Genomic DNA, 16785 nt, shown 5'->3' on the forward strand with positions numbered 1-16785 from the left:
CCAGAGGGTAAAGCCAGTGGAGAATGGAGGCTAATGGTGGATAACCATGGTCTGAATGAGGTCACACCCTCAACTGAGCGCGGCTGTGCCAGACATGTTAGAGCTCCAGGACAAACTGGAGTCAAAAGCAGCCAAATAGTATGCAACCATTAACACTGCCAATGCATTCTTCTCCGTTCTGCTGGCCATAGAATGCAGTTTGCTTTTACTTGGAGGGGTGTTCAGTACACATGGAACCGTTTGCCCCAGGGGTGGAAACACAGCCTGACCATTTGCCATGGGCAGATCCAAAACACACTGGAACAGGGCAGTGCTCCCGAGCACCTGCAGTACATCGATGACGTTGTGTGGGGTGTTACAGCAGCTTTCTATAGAAGTTGAACAGTCTTCCTCATTTGTTCAGCACTAAAGCCTCCAGTGGAGTGTGACATGAATGTGAATTCCTGCCTTCAGTCAGAGCCCTGGTCCATTCAATGGTGATGGCGATGTCTGTTTGCATGGCTCACCATTCTACTAGATTCAAGAGAGGAAACGTGGCACAGGCTGGCAGACAAATGTCTTTAAACAGAATGAAAACAGGCTCCTGCTTTGATTTCCATGCCACAGTCTGTCTGCATCGTGCTGCTGGAAAAACAACGCATAACCAGTCTGAGACATGATGTGAGGTCCAAACAGGAGGACAAAGGAAGGTAGAGGAATTCAATATAGCACTGAACAAAAGGAAAGCTTTTGCCAGTAAGCAAGATTTAAAAACGAGCAGAAGGAAGTACCTTCTCATGTGCTGCCTGCAGGGAGAGATGCTGTTCACTTGATTAAGCTTAGGACAAGATATTGTCTGATGCAAGTAATTACACTGTGCTTGTTTGCACATTGGTTTTCATCATCCAGAAGGTGCTGGGTAACAGGAATTTTCCAACCAAAGGCAGCATTTACTTGAATGGGGAAGAGTCATTCTCTTTTTGGTGGCAGATTTTTGATAAATGCTGGATTAGGAAACCATCTTGTAACACCCAACATTTATGATAAGCAGCACAGCTTGGAAAAGCATACAAAAGGAGATCTCTTAATGAAATCTGCAAAATGGTAAGCGGCACAAAAATTTTCCTAGGTAGAATACCTAACCACAGTGACATTTAAATGCTCTTTTTGAGCTGAAAGCAAAATAAAAGATGCACCTTCAAATCTCTGAACAAGAGAAGTAAGATGCACCTAAGAGTTTCCTTACTACCTTGTGGATACAGCAAATTATAGCTTATACGGCTTGTGTGTTTGCAGCACTGTATTAAAAATGCTAGCAGTAACTGTGAATTGTTTTTATTCTAAGACTCTACACTTCTATTTCCCCCAAACCTTGGTCTGCTGGGGGACACTGCTGGCTCACATTCAACTTGCCATCAACCAGAACCATCCATTGTGACTCACCAGTCACAGGACTCTTCCCAGTAAGTTTCAGTTAAGCCAAGGATGTAGTAGCTCTGGGACTGAGCCAAGACTTGTAGCTGTTCTTGCATGTTCCTCATGCTGAGTACGCTGGTGTAATAACATTTCCTATGTGCTTCATGGTAACCAGCAATAGTATCCATTTAATTCCTACAGCAGAGCAACTGCTAAACTAAACCACACACATACAAAGTTAATCAATGATTCAGAACTATAAAAAAAAAGCAGGAAAGTGTAAGGTCTAACTATGGGGTCTCCTCACTATACCCATTCATCTTCCCTCTTTCCTTACATCACATTTTCCCACTATTTTTCATATCAAAAGTTGTCTTGGTCAAATGAAAGCATTATTCAGTGAGTATATTCAGCAGAGATGTGGCCTTGCTTGGCTTCTGACATAACAGTGAACCTCATGTCTAGGCTTAGTAAGAGAAATCACCTGAAGTTCGTGATCATGCTGCATACAAATCACAGGGTGCAATCTGTTACTCCAAGTGTTTCACTGCATAAAATACAAGGCAGCTACCAAGCAATTCCAAGTACTCCTTATTGTGCAGATCTGTCGGTACTGAAAAGATGTCAGCACACAGCAAATCACACTGGAAGACAGGGTTAGTGTTATTGTATACACAAGGTTAAGTTTTGATCTTCACAGCGCTGAACAGGTTTCTGAAAGTTCAATCAGGCTCATTCATTGCACTGCATTTTTCTGGATAGTTTTATGTCTAATAGCTGAAAACAAATTAAAAAGAGCTTTTTTCATATGATGGTTTAAGCGCATAAACTAGGAAAGTAATTAAAGAAATGCTTCTTGAAATAACCTTGCAATGCACAATTTCCTCTCCTTGCAATTGTTTTTAACAACGCTCATTAACAGTAACGTAGTTAATAGGGGTGTGAATTGAACTGCCATCTGATTTGGTGCATTCTTTGAGCAAATTAGAACTATAAAGCTAGCTAAAAGATAAAATTCACAGATACCCATTCATGATAACGCTCCCAGCTCCATAGTGAAAGAGCTGATTCAGTTGTGTTAGTGTCTATTTAACACTGGTATGCTTTCGCCATTACCTTGCCCTTTCAGATTCTGTATATCAGTAGCCTACTTATTACGTGGGCCAAATAACAATCCATTACAACACGTGTGAAACAAGCATTTTTTTCTTACTTAAACAACTGAGTGAACAAACGGTGATGCTCAAAATGCAGAATTTAAGACAATTAAAAACAGGATCCAAATAGATGCACAGCATACTTATACAAGGGCTTATTTCAATATTCATTCCCTTCAACATGGCTCAGAAATATCCCATTTGGACACTTAATACTCAAATATTCACTCTATATTTGCTAAATTATTTTTACTTAATACAGACAATCAGGTAACCTATTAAATCTACTACTACATTTGTGCTACTTCCAAATGATCCCTGCACTAAAATGAGATAGCTACTGTTAAGGAACATTAAACCTATTCAGTTACAACATCTATCTTAAAAAAACATTTAAAATTTGATTTGATGTTCTGTATGAAGTCATAATAACATGGTATTATTTGCAACTAAAGCAAGGGGTTAGTATCTGGAATGGCAGAAAGGCTGCTTTTTCTAATGCTGTATAAAAATACAGTGATACCGTGAAATAGGGCATGAAAACTTAAGTATTCAAAAGGATGAGAGAGATTTTCCTCTTCACAATTCAATGCCTTTTCCTTTGGCTGGCATCTTCTTCAGATGCTCTACTTCCCTATGGGAAAACTGCAAAAGTAAAGTCTACAGAAAGTACTGGCTGCCTAACCAGAAAGCAGAAAAGGGCATAAGGAACTTCTCAAGCTGCATCTCTGCACTGTGGTCCCACAAAGGTGAGTTTTCTCAGCCCATGTTCATAGTCAGGCTGGTATCTATTGCTGCCAGGTAGGGGTAGAGCCAGCCAAGCTGAGAAACGATGGGCAGAGAAAGACCTTACCCTCAAGTAACTGAGCCTGAAGAGATGATCCATACAGGCGGAGCAGCATAACCTAAAAGGAATGTAAATCAGGATAACAAGCCATGCAATTTTGTGCTGTATTTATTAGGCAAGCTCAGACAAAGTAAACACTCTCTCCACCAACTGCCATTTGTACAATGGAGAGAATGAGAGAGGTTATAATCTGATCTCAGTCTTTTGATGTTTGTCTGGGAGAGGCAAAGGTGGCAGAGAGAGACCAGAATTTTTATTAAAGGATAAGGAAAGTTTTAATGGAAATAGAACAGCATGTATTTTTCCTGATAGAGTTGGGAGAATTTATGTTGCATACAGCTGAAAATATTCCTATGATTTCTTCCCTGAGTAATCCAGTAAAAACTAGATCCAACTGTGGATAGGACACCTAAGGCTTTTTTTCTCCCACATGAGAAAAAAAGGCACGCAGAGTTGCAAGCAAATTAAGCTACATTTTTGCTTTAGCTCCCTCACTCCTAATAATGCTGCTTCTTCAATAAAGTTTTCCATATTTGTATTTTTAGTGAATAAATCACAGGATCATAGGGTTTGGCAGGAACCTCTAGAGATTATCAACTCCAAGCTCTGCTACAGCATCTCCCTACTGCAGGTTGCAAAGGAAAGAGTCCAGGCAGGTTTTGAGTATCCTCAGAGAAGGGGACTCCACAGCCTCTCTCGACAGCCTGTTCCAGTGCTCTGTAACCCTCACAGGAAAGAAGTGTTTCCTCATGTTCATATGGAACTTCCTCTGTTCTAGTCTGTGCCTGCTGCCCTGTCACTGGGCACTACTGAAAAGCGCCTGGCCCCATTTGCTTGACTCCTGTCCATTAAGTATTTATAAGCATTTATAAGATCTCCCAGTCTTTTTCAGGCTGAACAGATCCACGTCTCTCAGGCTGTCCTCATAAGGGAGACACTCTGGGCCCCTAACCATCTTTGTGGCCCTCCACCAGACCTTCTCCAGAATTCCTCATCTTTCTTGACTTATGGAGTCCAAAACACCATACTCCAGATGTAGCCTCACCAGGGCACTGCAGATAAGCAGGACTGCCTCCCTCGATCCGCTGGTCATGCTCTGTTAAATACACCCCAGGCCAACCTGTTGTCCACAGAGCTCATCTCCAGCAGGTCATAATAATGAGCAACTCCACTACAATGTCCCACCATGTCTCTGTGACTGCAATGAGATCATGAACCTCCAGCTGCACACCAAGCTCTAATTCTTCCTGTTTATTCCCCCTGCTGCATGCAGTGCCTCCCGGTCATTTCAGAGAAGAAAAGAGAGTAGAGGTTGCAGGTAGCTCTAGAGGAATGCAAGAGGATCCCCATTGCCACACTCACCCTTGAATAACAGCTGTGCTATCCTTTAGATAGCATACTCTCTAACTTCCACTTTTATCAAACCACCTAGGATAAAAACTAGAAAGTAATTAAGTCTGGCAACTCATAATTGAATTGCCACAAGATAAAAATGTCACAACTCTAATTTCAGTCTATATTATCATAACAAAGATATCTGAAACATGAGCTATACTAGAAAGTTCAATAGGTTATAGTTTTAATTTTTAAAACCAGTATGCTCTATTGATAAGAATTTGAATGCCAACCCACTGCAACCTGAACAAAGATATTTAATGCTGAAGTTTTTACACCCTCACCTACAGAAGCAGCTGCAAGTAGCACAAGCACCTTGGTGCCAATATAAATGTGTCACGGGTTACTTAGATTTACCTATGCCCGTGACAGGGGAAGTCACCCCGTGGGCCCCCCCCCCGGGGCCCGGAAAGGAGGGGGAAAAAGGGAGTGGGATAAAACAGCGACAATCTAAGGAGGAAAAATTTATTTTACTAAATATGATACCGAAATACAAGATAACACAATATAATATAATTGAGGCTAACAAATCGAACGAAACAGAGAGAGAGAGTCCCCGAAAACAGAGAGGCCTACTGTGAACTCTAGGCGACACGGCTGGAACGCTTCCCACTCTCCGAGAAGTTCGAGAGAAGAAGGCGGGCACTCCAGCCTGGGAACGAGATTATATAGAGTCCTGGTCCCGTGACTTATCATTAACCCTGTTGTTCTCTGGGATATGTAGTCTTCTTCTGTGGACTGCACATTCAACAGAAGTATCCATACTTGACATGATGTTATGATGTGGAATACTGATAGCAAAATTACCAAATTACAAAACCATGACAAAATGTGTAGAGATTCCCTGCAGTGTTCTGCTTTATCTATGTTTTGGGTTAAGTGACAACATTTTCTAAGCTTACATACACCAATATTTTACTTCAGGATAGCTAATCCATCACAACTGACTGTGTGTATGCTCGTAGCCCGTGGCAAAGGCAGAATAATTGGAGTTGTTTTGTCCTGCTTCATTGAAAACTAAGACGGCTCAAATTACTTTGAATTTGCTTCTGGCTAAGCTCACACACATGGACAGTAATAATGAATCCACAGACGTGAAGCAGAATACTGGTGGGGCTAAGCCTGGTGTTGAAATAGATCACAAATCCTCTTCTTCTCTGATACTTAACAAAACAAGAGCCAAATCTAACTAGTCATACCATACTCGCATACGAAGATGGAGATATGTGCAGAGTTAGTCAGTTAACTCTGATCCTAATTACTCCAGGTTTATCAGTTTTGCTTATTTTGTTGCTTTGTTTTGTTTTTTTCCCCTATCACCTTGACCTTTCCTGCCCCAATACACTCCAGCTGTAGCTCGCTGGCTTATCAGCTTCAGCAAATATTTTTTCAAATGGCAAGTCTTCAAGATCTGTCCATCGACAGTGCTTAAAGCACCTTTGTACTTTACATTTCTGCATTCAGGTACTTATCTTTTCCATCCTGTTAAGCAAAACCAGGACGAACATTATCTCACATAACAGCCATGAACTCTTATGTTACCTCGAGTTACCCTCTCATTTTTCCTCCCATTTATCTGAGAGCGATCAAATCTAATGAAAAAAATAATTGATTTTTGTTGGACAAATGCTGAGGCACATTTAGGCACTAGAATGATGTATTACTGCAAGCCCACTAAGAGTTAAAAATCCGAGTTGAAACAATGAGCACATCCAAATTGCCAATCACTGAAATACATCTCCAGTTCTATTGAAATTCATATCAAATCAAGACTTCTACAAATGAAACCATTAAGAAAATATGAAAGGATGCAACTAGCCCATCACTTTGTCTTTACCTGGTCATCTGACATTACTGTGTACGTCCCTTGGTATCTACTTGGACATTATGTATTCCGTAACGTATGTTGAGCACAAGAGCATCACAACCTCTATCACTTCCTCTGCTATTCTTTTTTTAATGGAAAATATAAATTGCATGTATCTATAATTGTAGGAAGGTCCTATCTTGTCAGCTGTGCAGGAAACTGACAACGCTATTAGAAATTCTCCTTGAAAACTGACACTGCAGAATGTATCAGTAATTGCTGATGATGTCATATGAGAAACTGCAGCAACAGCTCAGCGCTCTCCTGAGACTCCATCCTGGGCAAGTTGTACAGAAATGCTGCAAGAATGTTTCTGCAATTTAATACCACTTTTCAAAAACTTTACTGCACACAATTTATCAAGCCAAAGGTACAGTTCCAGGAAGAAAGGACCATCTGTTTTTCTGCTGGGTTTCTTTAAGGCTCGCATTTAATCAAGTTAAAGTTTTTGGATATATTGGAATGCAAAGAATTAATAATTTAACAGCTAGATAAGTGACTCAATGCTTCTCCTTGAAATACTTTCTCTTCTGATTTTAATTATAACTAACTGGAAATAATTGCCTACTTGTAACATAGGCTTATTAAATATGATACCTTTACACTTTTCACCTACAAAGGAGGTGACGAGGACTCTGGATCTATTTCCATTCACAGCCTTGCTTTACCTACCATATACACTACTTGGAGCAGCATAATCTTATACATACCTTAATGATCAATACCTAACGTATGAATCATAGCTGCAGTGCACTGAAACTGTCCACTTGATTTTCAAGCTATGTTCTGGCCTTAAAACTTTTAAGATGAGCAAAACGTTTATGCAAAAACCAAAACCACAGAACACGCTTCAACAAACAACATCTGACAAATGCCTACTGAAAGTCTATCACATAACACAGCAGTGCCACTAGGGCTAAGCAGGAGAAACTGATTTGATGCAGGGTTGTTCTTTACGGACTACATTTTCGGCATCAGCATCCACCCCAAACACCTTTTTCATGATGACATCTTTGGTCAAACTTAATTTAACCTAAGAGTCTCACCTTCCAGTTGCCTCTATTGGGAATACTTCATTTTTGTAAGAATCTGCTACCCAAAATACAGGCTGACAGAACAGGGAGACTTGAATTTCTAAGGCCTCTTTTTAGATATACTGCAGTTGATAGATGCTTATCATTCCTGACTTAGACTATCAAATTATGGCTTGAGTTAAGGATGCGGTTTGGATGAAATTCCTCCTGTGATAAATGAGGTTAATAGTTTACTAAAAATTAAGCTAAAATACTCAACACTACAAGCAAAATTACTCAAAGTACATGTTCTGCAGAGGATATTTAAGGATTTGGCATGTAACTAGCAGTTACAACAGATCCAGGCACCCACTCTACTGCCAGAAACTGTCATCCCACAACAAGAACAACAGAAGTATCTATTTGTACCACCCCAACCACTGCACTTAACAGTATGGAGTATGAATCCAGAATGCCACTGGAGGCTTAAGCACCTAAGGCAGACTTTGAACCAAGAAGTTATTGTGAGCAGGTAACATTGATCTGCCGAAACTGTGTTTGCCAGAGTTCATTCATCACATCTCTTAGATATGCGAAGTTTATGTACTGAGGATTGAAAAAACTTGAATGCAACTTGATGCATTTTCAGGAGCTGAATTTTGCCAGGCATACATAACATCCCAAACTCTTGAGCTGACCTTCAAACTTTATTAAAGGCATTCTAATACTAAGCAGGCACACACATGCTTAGTTACAAAAAATAGAGAGAGAGAGAAAAACACGCTTCTTTTGAAGAGATTAATCCATCAAACTTGCAGAGTATTATCCTGCATTCCATCTTCCAACATTTCTTTTAAAAGTTGCCTATGCAGCCGATTCCAAGACTTCAAAACATCTCCACTGTGTTATAAAAACATTTATCTAAACACATATTTTCTCATTTCCTGCAATGCTAGAGGAGATGTCTTTTGTCAAATAAAACTGACCACGTTTGAATATTAGGAAAAAAAAAAAAAGTAGGTTACCTAGTTGCAGCTCTTACTTAGGACTAAATACCCAGCAAGTGAATGCAGTATCAGCACAACAGTACAAGAGTTCCTCCTTATGGAATCCTGCCAGAATTATCTGTTCAGATAAATGGCCTGACAAAAGGGAACCATAAATAAGGTTACTCTTTCAACATCATAAAGTTGACGCATGTCCTGCCTAAGCTGGTTTTGCATAAAATAGCAAATAAATCTAAGAGAGAAATAAAATGCAAAAGGGATGTTTTTATTTCAGATAAGTCTGTCGATTTGTTCAGAAACCATTTAGGCAGCAATTTTTGGCCTAAAATGGTTTCCCTGAGCATGTGCAACTAAGATCCGTTCCCATCCTATGCCACTATAAATACTGATCATTTCATGTCCTGCACAGGGTATTTTAGGCAATCAAGTTCATTTTAAAATTACAGCTACTGAAATTGGTATCAACGTTGCAGTTGCTTATGGGGCTTTTCCTTTCTATTTTCTAATCTTCTCCATAGTATAAACTGATTAATGAAGAACGAAGAAAGACTATAGTGAGAGCACGTGCAGTATGGGATGATTGGGAGGATATACCACCAAAGCCAAAGTGTTGAAGAAGAGCTTGAAAAGAATTTTAAAGTCTTTTCTCATTATTCTGAAGTCATCAAGTTTACAATGTGAAATTTACTTTCAGTAAGTAAAGTTGCAATACTTTGACAAATAAATGCTTGAGCATGCAGTCCAAGGATCCTTCTAGGAGACTTCAGATTTTGTATACTATTTAAAAGGAGATCTGAAAAAATAACACTGAAATAGAATTCAAACTTGGGTATAAACAATGCTGTGCAAAAGCATTTCTGAACAGATCTTCCCATTAAAGGATTTAGTAACCTACCAAATCCTGGAATGCTTTTGAGACTGGATTTGAGACAGATTTTTTCAAGTCTGAGGTAGCTGTATCGCAGCAGGCAGTTCCACAGGAACATCCAGTCCATCCGTGTGCGATGGTTCATAATAATGACACTTCTTTCTCCAGGAATAAATCCATCACCGGTGACAACCACCTTGGCACCAAACACCATTTCCAGCAACGCCTACAAATAATACATCTAATTTTATGACTTTACTCACAGAAGAAAAGCAACAGTCTATCACCAGTGCAAATTAATCTCAGTGACATCACTTCATTTGATCGCATGTGCTATCGTTGGTAAACAAATTTGTTTCCTAATGAAAAAAAACAGCTTTTCAACAAGGATCAAGCTTGTGACACTATCAGTACTCAGCTATATTTCATCACTGCAAGAAATAACATTCCCTAGATTGTCTTCACTGATAATTGTTGCTTACCTCTTAATTTCATTGCATTTAGTAAAGGAGATAAGGACAAAATTGTAGAAGATGAAGCACCTCACATCCCTTCAAAACACACAGAACAGAAACAGAAAAAAACCACAATCTGATATGTAATAAACCTTCATTTATGTCACAAGATATGTACTTCTGAGTACCAATATAGTATCTTACTTCAGAAAAACAAATCTTAAAAGGCAGAGGAACAAAGTCCCTTGATTTCTGGAGAACAGACGAAGAGAGAGACCTTATGCATGTCACCTTTCTACAGGAAGAGTTCAAAGAAGAGACCCCCAGCTGAAAACCTGAAACCATTTGTCTCTAATACAAGCAGATGAACTAAATTCTATGAGGATTAAGTAAGAGAACAGTGAAAGAACAGTGAAGGTCAGCAATGGCATACCAGACAGTAAATAATTTCTGTAATTAGATAGCTGGAGCACAGTTAGAAGCAGAAGTTTATAAGAAGAATCCTTTAGGAATCTCTGCAATTTAAAAGAACCTTTAGCTTGTTTGTGTTTCACCCACCTTTCTCAGATCAGTATCAGACAATGGACAGAGACAACGTGAAAAGGCCTTTTCAAGAGCACAATCAACACATAGCGGTAATTTACTTATACATTAAACTGCAAAAGAGAGGGAACGTATGCAGGAATACAGCCAACATCCACTGAGCTAAGGTATTACCCTTCATAGACTGTTAAGAAAGTTATGGTCTGTCTAAAATTATATATATATTTTAAAAAACATTAGTAAGCAAAATGAACAGTTGCTCAGAACTCGGTTCACACTGTAACTTACCACTGGAAGCGTGAGCCATGTGGCCACAATGCGGTCAGTGATCCAGCGATACCAGGCCGGGGAGATAAACATCAAAGGTAGAAAAGGACCAAGCATGAAAATACTTCCAAAAAAACTTCCCAAAAACAGTGCAGCTACAAAGTATATTCCTTTCCATGACACCATGGCTCTGAAAAAGAAAGTTGGCATTGTGTTATAGGGGCGAAGTAATTATATAACTCTCCAGACCCGTAGGTTCAGTTTGAGGTAGTATTCCTCCTTCTTTTCATAACTAACAACACAAAACGACAGTAAAAGCAAACTAAGTGTTCTGCCTCACAAGTAGCTTTTGGAGAACAACTACATAAACACAGTAATCTGTAAGACACACTAACATAGGGGTCAAACATAATTTCTACCACTTAATGCAACACACAGTTCCATTCTGAAATCTTAAGAAGGGTACTTTTTTAACATGGAAAGGCATAGAAAGGTGATCTTACTGCAGAATAGTTTAGGTTAGAAGGGTCCTTTAAAGCCCACCCAGCCCCTACTTCTGCCCAGGGCAAGGTTACACCCAGCCAGGGACCATCCAGACTGGTCTTGGGCACCTCCAGGGATGGGGCACCCACAGCTCTCTGGGCAACCACCACCCTCTAATAATTTCCACCTAATATCCAATCTAAATCTTCCCTTCTGGCTTAAAGCCATTCTCCCTTATCCTGTCACTATCAGGCCATGCAACAAGTTGGTCCTCCTCCTGTTCCTAAGTTTCCCTCACATACTGGAAGGCTGCAATGAGGGCTCCCCAGAGTGTTCTCTAGGCAGAACAAGACCTCAGCCTTTAAGCACAAGAGAGGCACACCAACTCTTCAGTCATTTTCATAGCCTCTGTTCCAACTGTTCCTAGTCCTTCCTGCACTGGAGACTCCAGAGCTGAATGCAGTGCTGCAGGTAGGCCCTCAAGGGAATGAAGTAGAGGAGGACAATCACTTCCCTTGCTCTTCTTTTAGGATACAGATGGCTTTCTGAGCCGCAAGCACACGCTGCCAGCCCATGTGCCATTTTTCATCAACAAACATCTCCAACTCCATCTCCTCAGAGATGTTCTCAGTTCATTTTCCATCCAGCCCGTATCTGTGCTTGGGATTACCCTGAGCAAGGTGCAGCACTTTGCACTTGGCTTAGCTGGACTTCATGAAGTTAATATGGGCCAACCTCTCCAGTCTATCCAGGTCCCTTGGGATAGCATTCCTCCTCTCCATTGTGCAGACTACATCACAAAGCTTGGTGCTGACAGCAGACTTGCTGAGGGTGCACCCAGTCCCACTGTTTGCATCACCAAAGATGTTGTATGGTATCAGTCCCAATACCAACCAATGAGATATATGACATTAGTGAAGTACAAACATTAGCATTTTCTGAAGATAAGGAACTTTACTTTTTTTACTTCTCCGTCTTGTTTCTTCTTGTTAAGCCCATAATTACGGAAGTTTGCCTTACTGTAGAACCAGGGTCATTGTCTGACCCCCTTCAATGCCTGATCTTGTATGACTGATCAGTCGTTTTGAACAAGATTTTCCCTTTCATCACAACAAAGCAGGCAAGCAGCATCTGCAGTCACCCAGCTCACTCTTAGTGCATTTGTGACTTCTTGAAGTCTGCTGTACTTCCACTGTCCTTCTCAGTTATTTTCCAAAAAGCCAATAGCTTTGTGTTGAGACAGTCGCTGAGACTTGAAGTAATTCAGTGCCTATGCTAGCAGCTAGACTGCCTTATTATAAATGTACAATGCATATTGCTTCTGAATGCATTATGGTAAAACATGCAGCGATCCTCCGAGCAGCTGCAATAGCTATGAGCTTTCATAATTTAGCAACTACTACCACTTATGACAAAGCAAATGTGGAAATATCAGTTCTTTAAATTAGGGCCTAAATATAGATTGTTTTCAACTATTTGTGGCTCAGCCAATTGTTTATAAAATGAAAGGTTAAGTAGAAGTCACTTTCCAGTCACTTCACTGAATTCTTGTTTTGACAGGCTATTTTAGAGATCCTAAGAGCTCAGATGGACAGGACTTCAGAAGAAGAAAAACAGGAAGCTGGTGTTCTTAACTGAAAATCAGCAATGGAAAAGTAATCCATTAAGACTTGTGTACTCTAACATACAAGATTTATCTCAAGCTTGTTTTGAGCCACGTCTGTAGCGATACTGTTTCCACAGCAAAGTATTCTGAAGTCAAAAATTGCAACCCAACAGTTGCTAGCACAGAAGGGGGGAAGACTGAAATAAAGGTAGCTCTTCGAAAAGGGCTGACAATAGCAGGACACGGGGAAATGGTTTTCAGTTAAAAGAGAGAAGATTTAGGTTGGATGTTAGGGGGAAGTTCTTCACTAGGAGAGTGGTTAGGCCCTGGAACAGGCTGCCCAGGGAGGTTGTGGATGCCCCGTCCTTGGAGGTGTTCAAGGCCAGGTTGGACGGGGCCCTGGGCAACCTGATCTAGTAAAGGTGTATGTTTGGTGGCCCTGCCAGGCAGGGGGGTTGGAACTACATGATCCTTGAGGTCCCTTCCAACCCGGGTCATTCTGTGATCTGTGTGATTCTGTAGCTGAGGACAAAAGAAATCCAGAGAATAAAAGTGGAATGCAAAGGAAAGCACTCATTGCATTAGGACTAGAAACACTCTTCCTAACATACCAAGATTTGAGGCCTGCAAAAGGGAACTGATAGCATTAAAATTCATTGTCACGGGTCTAATCAGGCACGTACACTTTCTGAGGAACAAACATAGCAAAACAACTGGAAACAGCTTTCCAACCCACTTGCAGCACAAGCACAGCACTTGATCAGCTTCAGCCAGCTGCAGTGGCTCTCTTGGAGGCACCGCTCAGCACAGCAGGTGTACACAGATCTGTCTGGCACCCCGGCCCCAGGACTCTGCAGAACAGTACACACATACCCACAGCTTTCCTAAGAGGAGACGCTGCTCTGCCACCCTCCCCAGCTCTTTTCAAAAGCAATCTAGGTCACTCGCTTGCAGGCTGAGCTTTTCAGTTTACATTAGTCCTTCCCTCAAATTTACAGCACGGAGCCAAATATTTAAGAAAAATCCTTTCTGTATTTTATATAAAAGACTGACTTGTAAACAGACTTTGTTGTTTCTTTTTTTCCAAGATTGAAGTATGTGAGCTATGGTAAAGACTTGGGAAGCTCTGAAGTTTCTCTTCTTTAACCTGCTCTGTAGCAGCACTTTGTTCATTATACATGGCATACAAATACATGTCATACTGCACCCCACTGAGCTAAACGCTGCCATGCTTATTCCTAGACACAGAATATCACAGAAACCACAGAATCATTTGAGTGAGAAGGAGCTTTTAAATATCATCTAGTCCAACTCCCCTGCAATGAACATAAGAGAATAACCATCCAGCTGGCCTCCTGAATGCAGCAGTCAGCAAGACCATTTTAGTATCCAGGTGACATTGTTAACAGTCTCAATTCATTTGATCTTGTTTGTGGGTACACATGATGGAGTTACAGCCTGGACAACGGGTTACATGATTAAAAATGCACCTGACTGCATGTGTCAGTTGAGAAACATTTCTACTTATTCTCATTCAATACATTGAATGGGTATTCATCACACAAACTTCTGGGCATGCTGGCTGCCAACAGCACGTGTGCTTGACTAGCACAGAGGTCAGCAAGAGAGCTCTACAGATGTTTATGGCAGGGAGTGAAGAGGGTAAAGAACCCAACTGGATTTGACATGCTCAGCAGGGAAGTGCCTGTATTATCACAGAATGGTTTGGGTTGGAAGAACCCTTAAGATCATCTTGTTCCAACCTCCTGCTATCTGCAGAGGCATCCCACTCTAGACCAGGTTGCTCACAGCCCCATCCAGCCGGGCCTTGAATGCCTCCAGGGAGGAGGCATCCACAACTTCTCTGGGCAACCTGTTCCAGTGTCTCACCACCTTCATAGAGATGAATTTCTTCCTAATATCTAGATTGGATCTACCCTCTTCCAGTTCAAAGCCATTTTCCCTCACCCTATCACTACCTGCCCTTATAAAAAGTCCCTCCTCAGCTTTTCTGTAGGTCCCCTTCAGGTACTGGAAGGCCACTGTAACATCCCACCAGAGCTTTCTCTTTTCCAGGCTGAAGAGCCCCAACTCTCTCAGCCTGTTCTTGTATGGGAGATGCTCCAACCCTCTGATCATCTTCATGGCCCTCCTCCAGATCCACTCCAACAGCTCCACGCCCTTCTTGTTCTTGAGGCTCCAGAATAAGAGCAGAGCAGAAGGGCAGAATCACCTCCCTCGACCTGGTCACACTTCTCTGTGTATCCAAGAACACAGTTGGCCTGGGCTGCGAGTGCACACTGCTGCCTCATGTTGAGCCTTTCATCAACCGACACCCCCAAATCCTTCTCCTCAAGGCTTCCTTCAAGCCATTCTCTGCCCAGTTTGTATTTGTGCTTGAGATTGCCCCCACCCAGGTCCAGAGACATCATACTACTATCTCACACCTAGCTCAGAACCATGTTGTTCTTGTATACACACATCACCCCCCCTAAATCTAGCATACATATTTAAAGAAGAATGCAAAAAAAAAATATATACATCAAGAGTTTTCAAAACATAATTAAAAAAGCAACCACACCGGAAAGGTGCACCTAATGAGAACCCGTACAAATGCCCTAATGCAAAAGTGAAAATCCAAAAACAAAGAAAACCCACAGCTGATTCATTCAACAGATGAGATACCCAAGAAATGAATCAAACCATTACACGGAAAGCCTGAGCAACAGACACCAAGCACTGTCAAAGTACACAAGTACTTCCTTATTGCTGTTGACAACTCTGTCTTCCTATAGCAGTAATTAATGCTGGATTTGGAATACATAAAGACTTTTGCGCATTTTAAAGCCACTCTCTGTTGGCTGCGTGTTTCAGAGCTACAGGGAGATGGTCAAAACTATTTTAAGAGTTGGGCTCAAAACTGCAAACAGAAAGACAGCATCCACATACTGGGTTTGGAGCTCTTCATCTGCTTTGTGGCAGAACTCCAAGTTATCGAGATACTCTTCGCGTGCCCTTGTTGCCATAGCAGAAGGAAAACACGCTCTGTCTCCAGGTAACAGGAAACAGTAATTCTTAAAATACAATTTTTGTTTTACATTTCAGTTAATTCTAAAAATTCTTGGCTACGATGGGATAAATTATTTTGCAAAGCAGTTGCATTTCTGTCCACCTCATCTCTATTAAAATATTTCCTTGAAAATATTTCGCTATTCCGTGCAGTTTATGGAAAGTAACATAAAGCAGAAGCATCCTTCCTGTCATTGTATTTTGGTTCGATTTATTTATCATCTTTGTGATTTTAGTCAAGATACAGCTGGAAAGGAAGGCAAACCATGGCTTGTTATGATGCTTTCAACAGGCCTTAAACAGGATCTGTGAATTTGCTGTAGAGATCAGGCTTTTAAATTCTTTTTTTCCCCAACTTTCTATGGCTTGGAAGAGTGCAAAAGATGCGCACAAGTAAACCTGGTTAGAAACAAGCAGGTTCCTCTAAAATTAAAGCTTGAAGTTTCACAATAGTAGAGACTCACCACATGCTTCACATTTCCTGAACAGTTTCAGGACAATTTGAATTTCCTGTACACTTCAGTTGTCTTCCAAATCCAATTAGAAAAACCAACAAGATTTAGCCTACACTACTCAATTGGAATCTTAGAGTCAGTGGTCACTTAAGGCCATTCTCTCTTGTCCTGTCACTGCTACTGGGAGAAGAGGCCGACCCCCACCTCGCTGCAATCTCCTTAAACAATAGTACACGATACTACCCGGCAGAGCCAGCTGCCTGATAACTGGAGCAATTTTCAAGTGTTTAGTATTACACAGTCAACAAATCAGGGTTTATTACACCACCAAAATAAATGGCAAATAAAACAATGCTGT

General features: G+C 41.0%; 1 protein-coding gene across 6 annotated transcripts in view; it reads right to left on the reverse strand.

Annotated features, from left to right (window-relative positions):
• Window positions 1-16785, reverse strand: part of LCLAT1 (lysocardiolipin acyltransferase 1) — a 98079-nt gene that overhangs the window by 59027 nt on the left and 22267 nt on the right. For 3 of the 6 annotated variants that reach the window (XM_015856947.2, XM_032443473.1, XM_015856946.2), the window contains 2 exons: window positions 10836-11004; window positions 9577-9775 (listed from right to left, as the gene is read on the reverse strand). In XM_015856947.2, coding sequence (XP_015712433.2) covers window positions 9577-9775; window positions 10836-11000 — 364 coding nt within the window. In that variant the 5' untranslated portion in view covers window positions 11001-11004. Of the gene's footprint in view, window positions 1-9576; window positions 9776-10835; window positions 11005-11967; window positions 12058-15852; window positions 15872-16785 lie in introns of those variants that run through there. The other 3 variants (XM_032443472.1, XM_015856949.2, XM_032443474.1) reach the window with 3 other exon arrangements.

Source organism: Coturnix japonica, chromosome 3 (genome assembly GCF_001577835.2).
Source record: "Coturnix japonica isolate 7356 chromosome 3, Coturnix japonica 2.1, whole genome shotgun sequence".
NCBI lineage: Eukaryota > Metazoa > Chordata > Aves > Galliformes > Phasianidae > Coturnix > Coturnix japonica.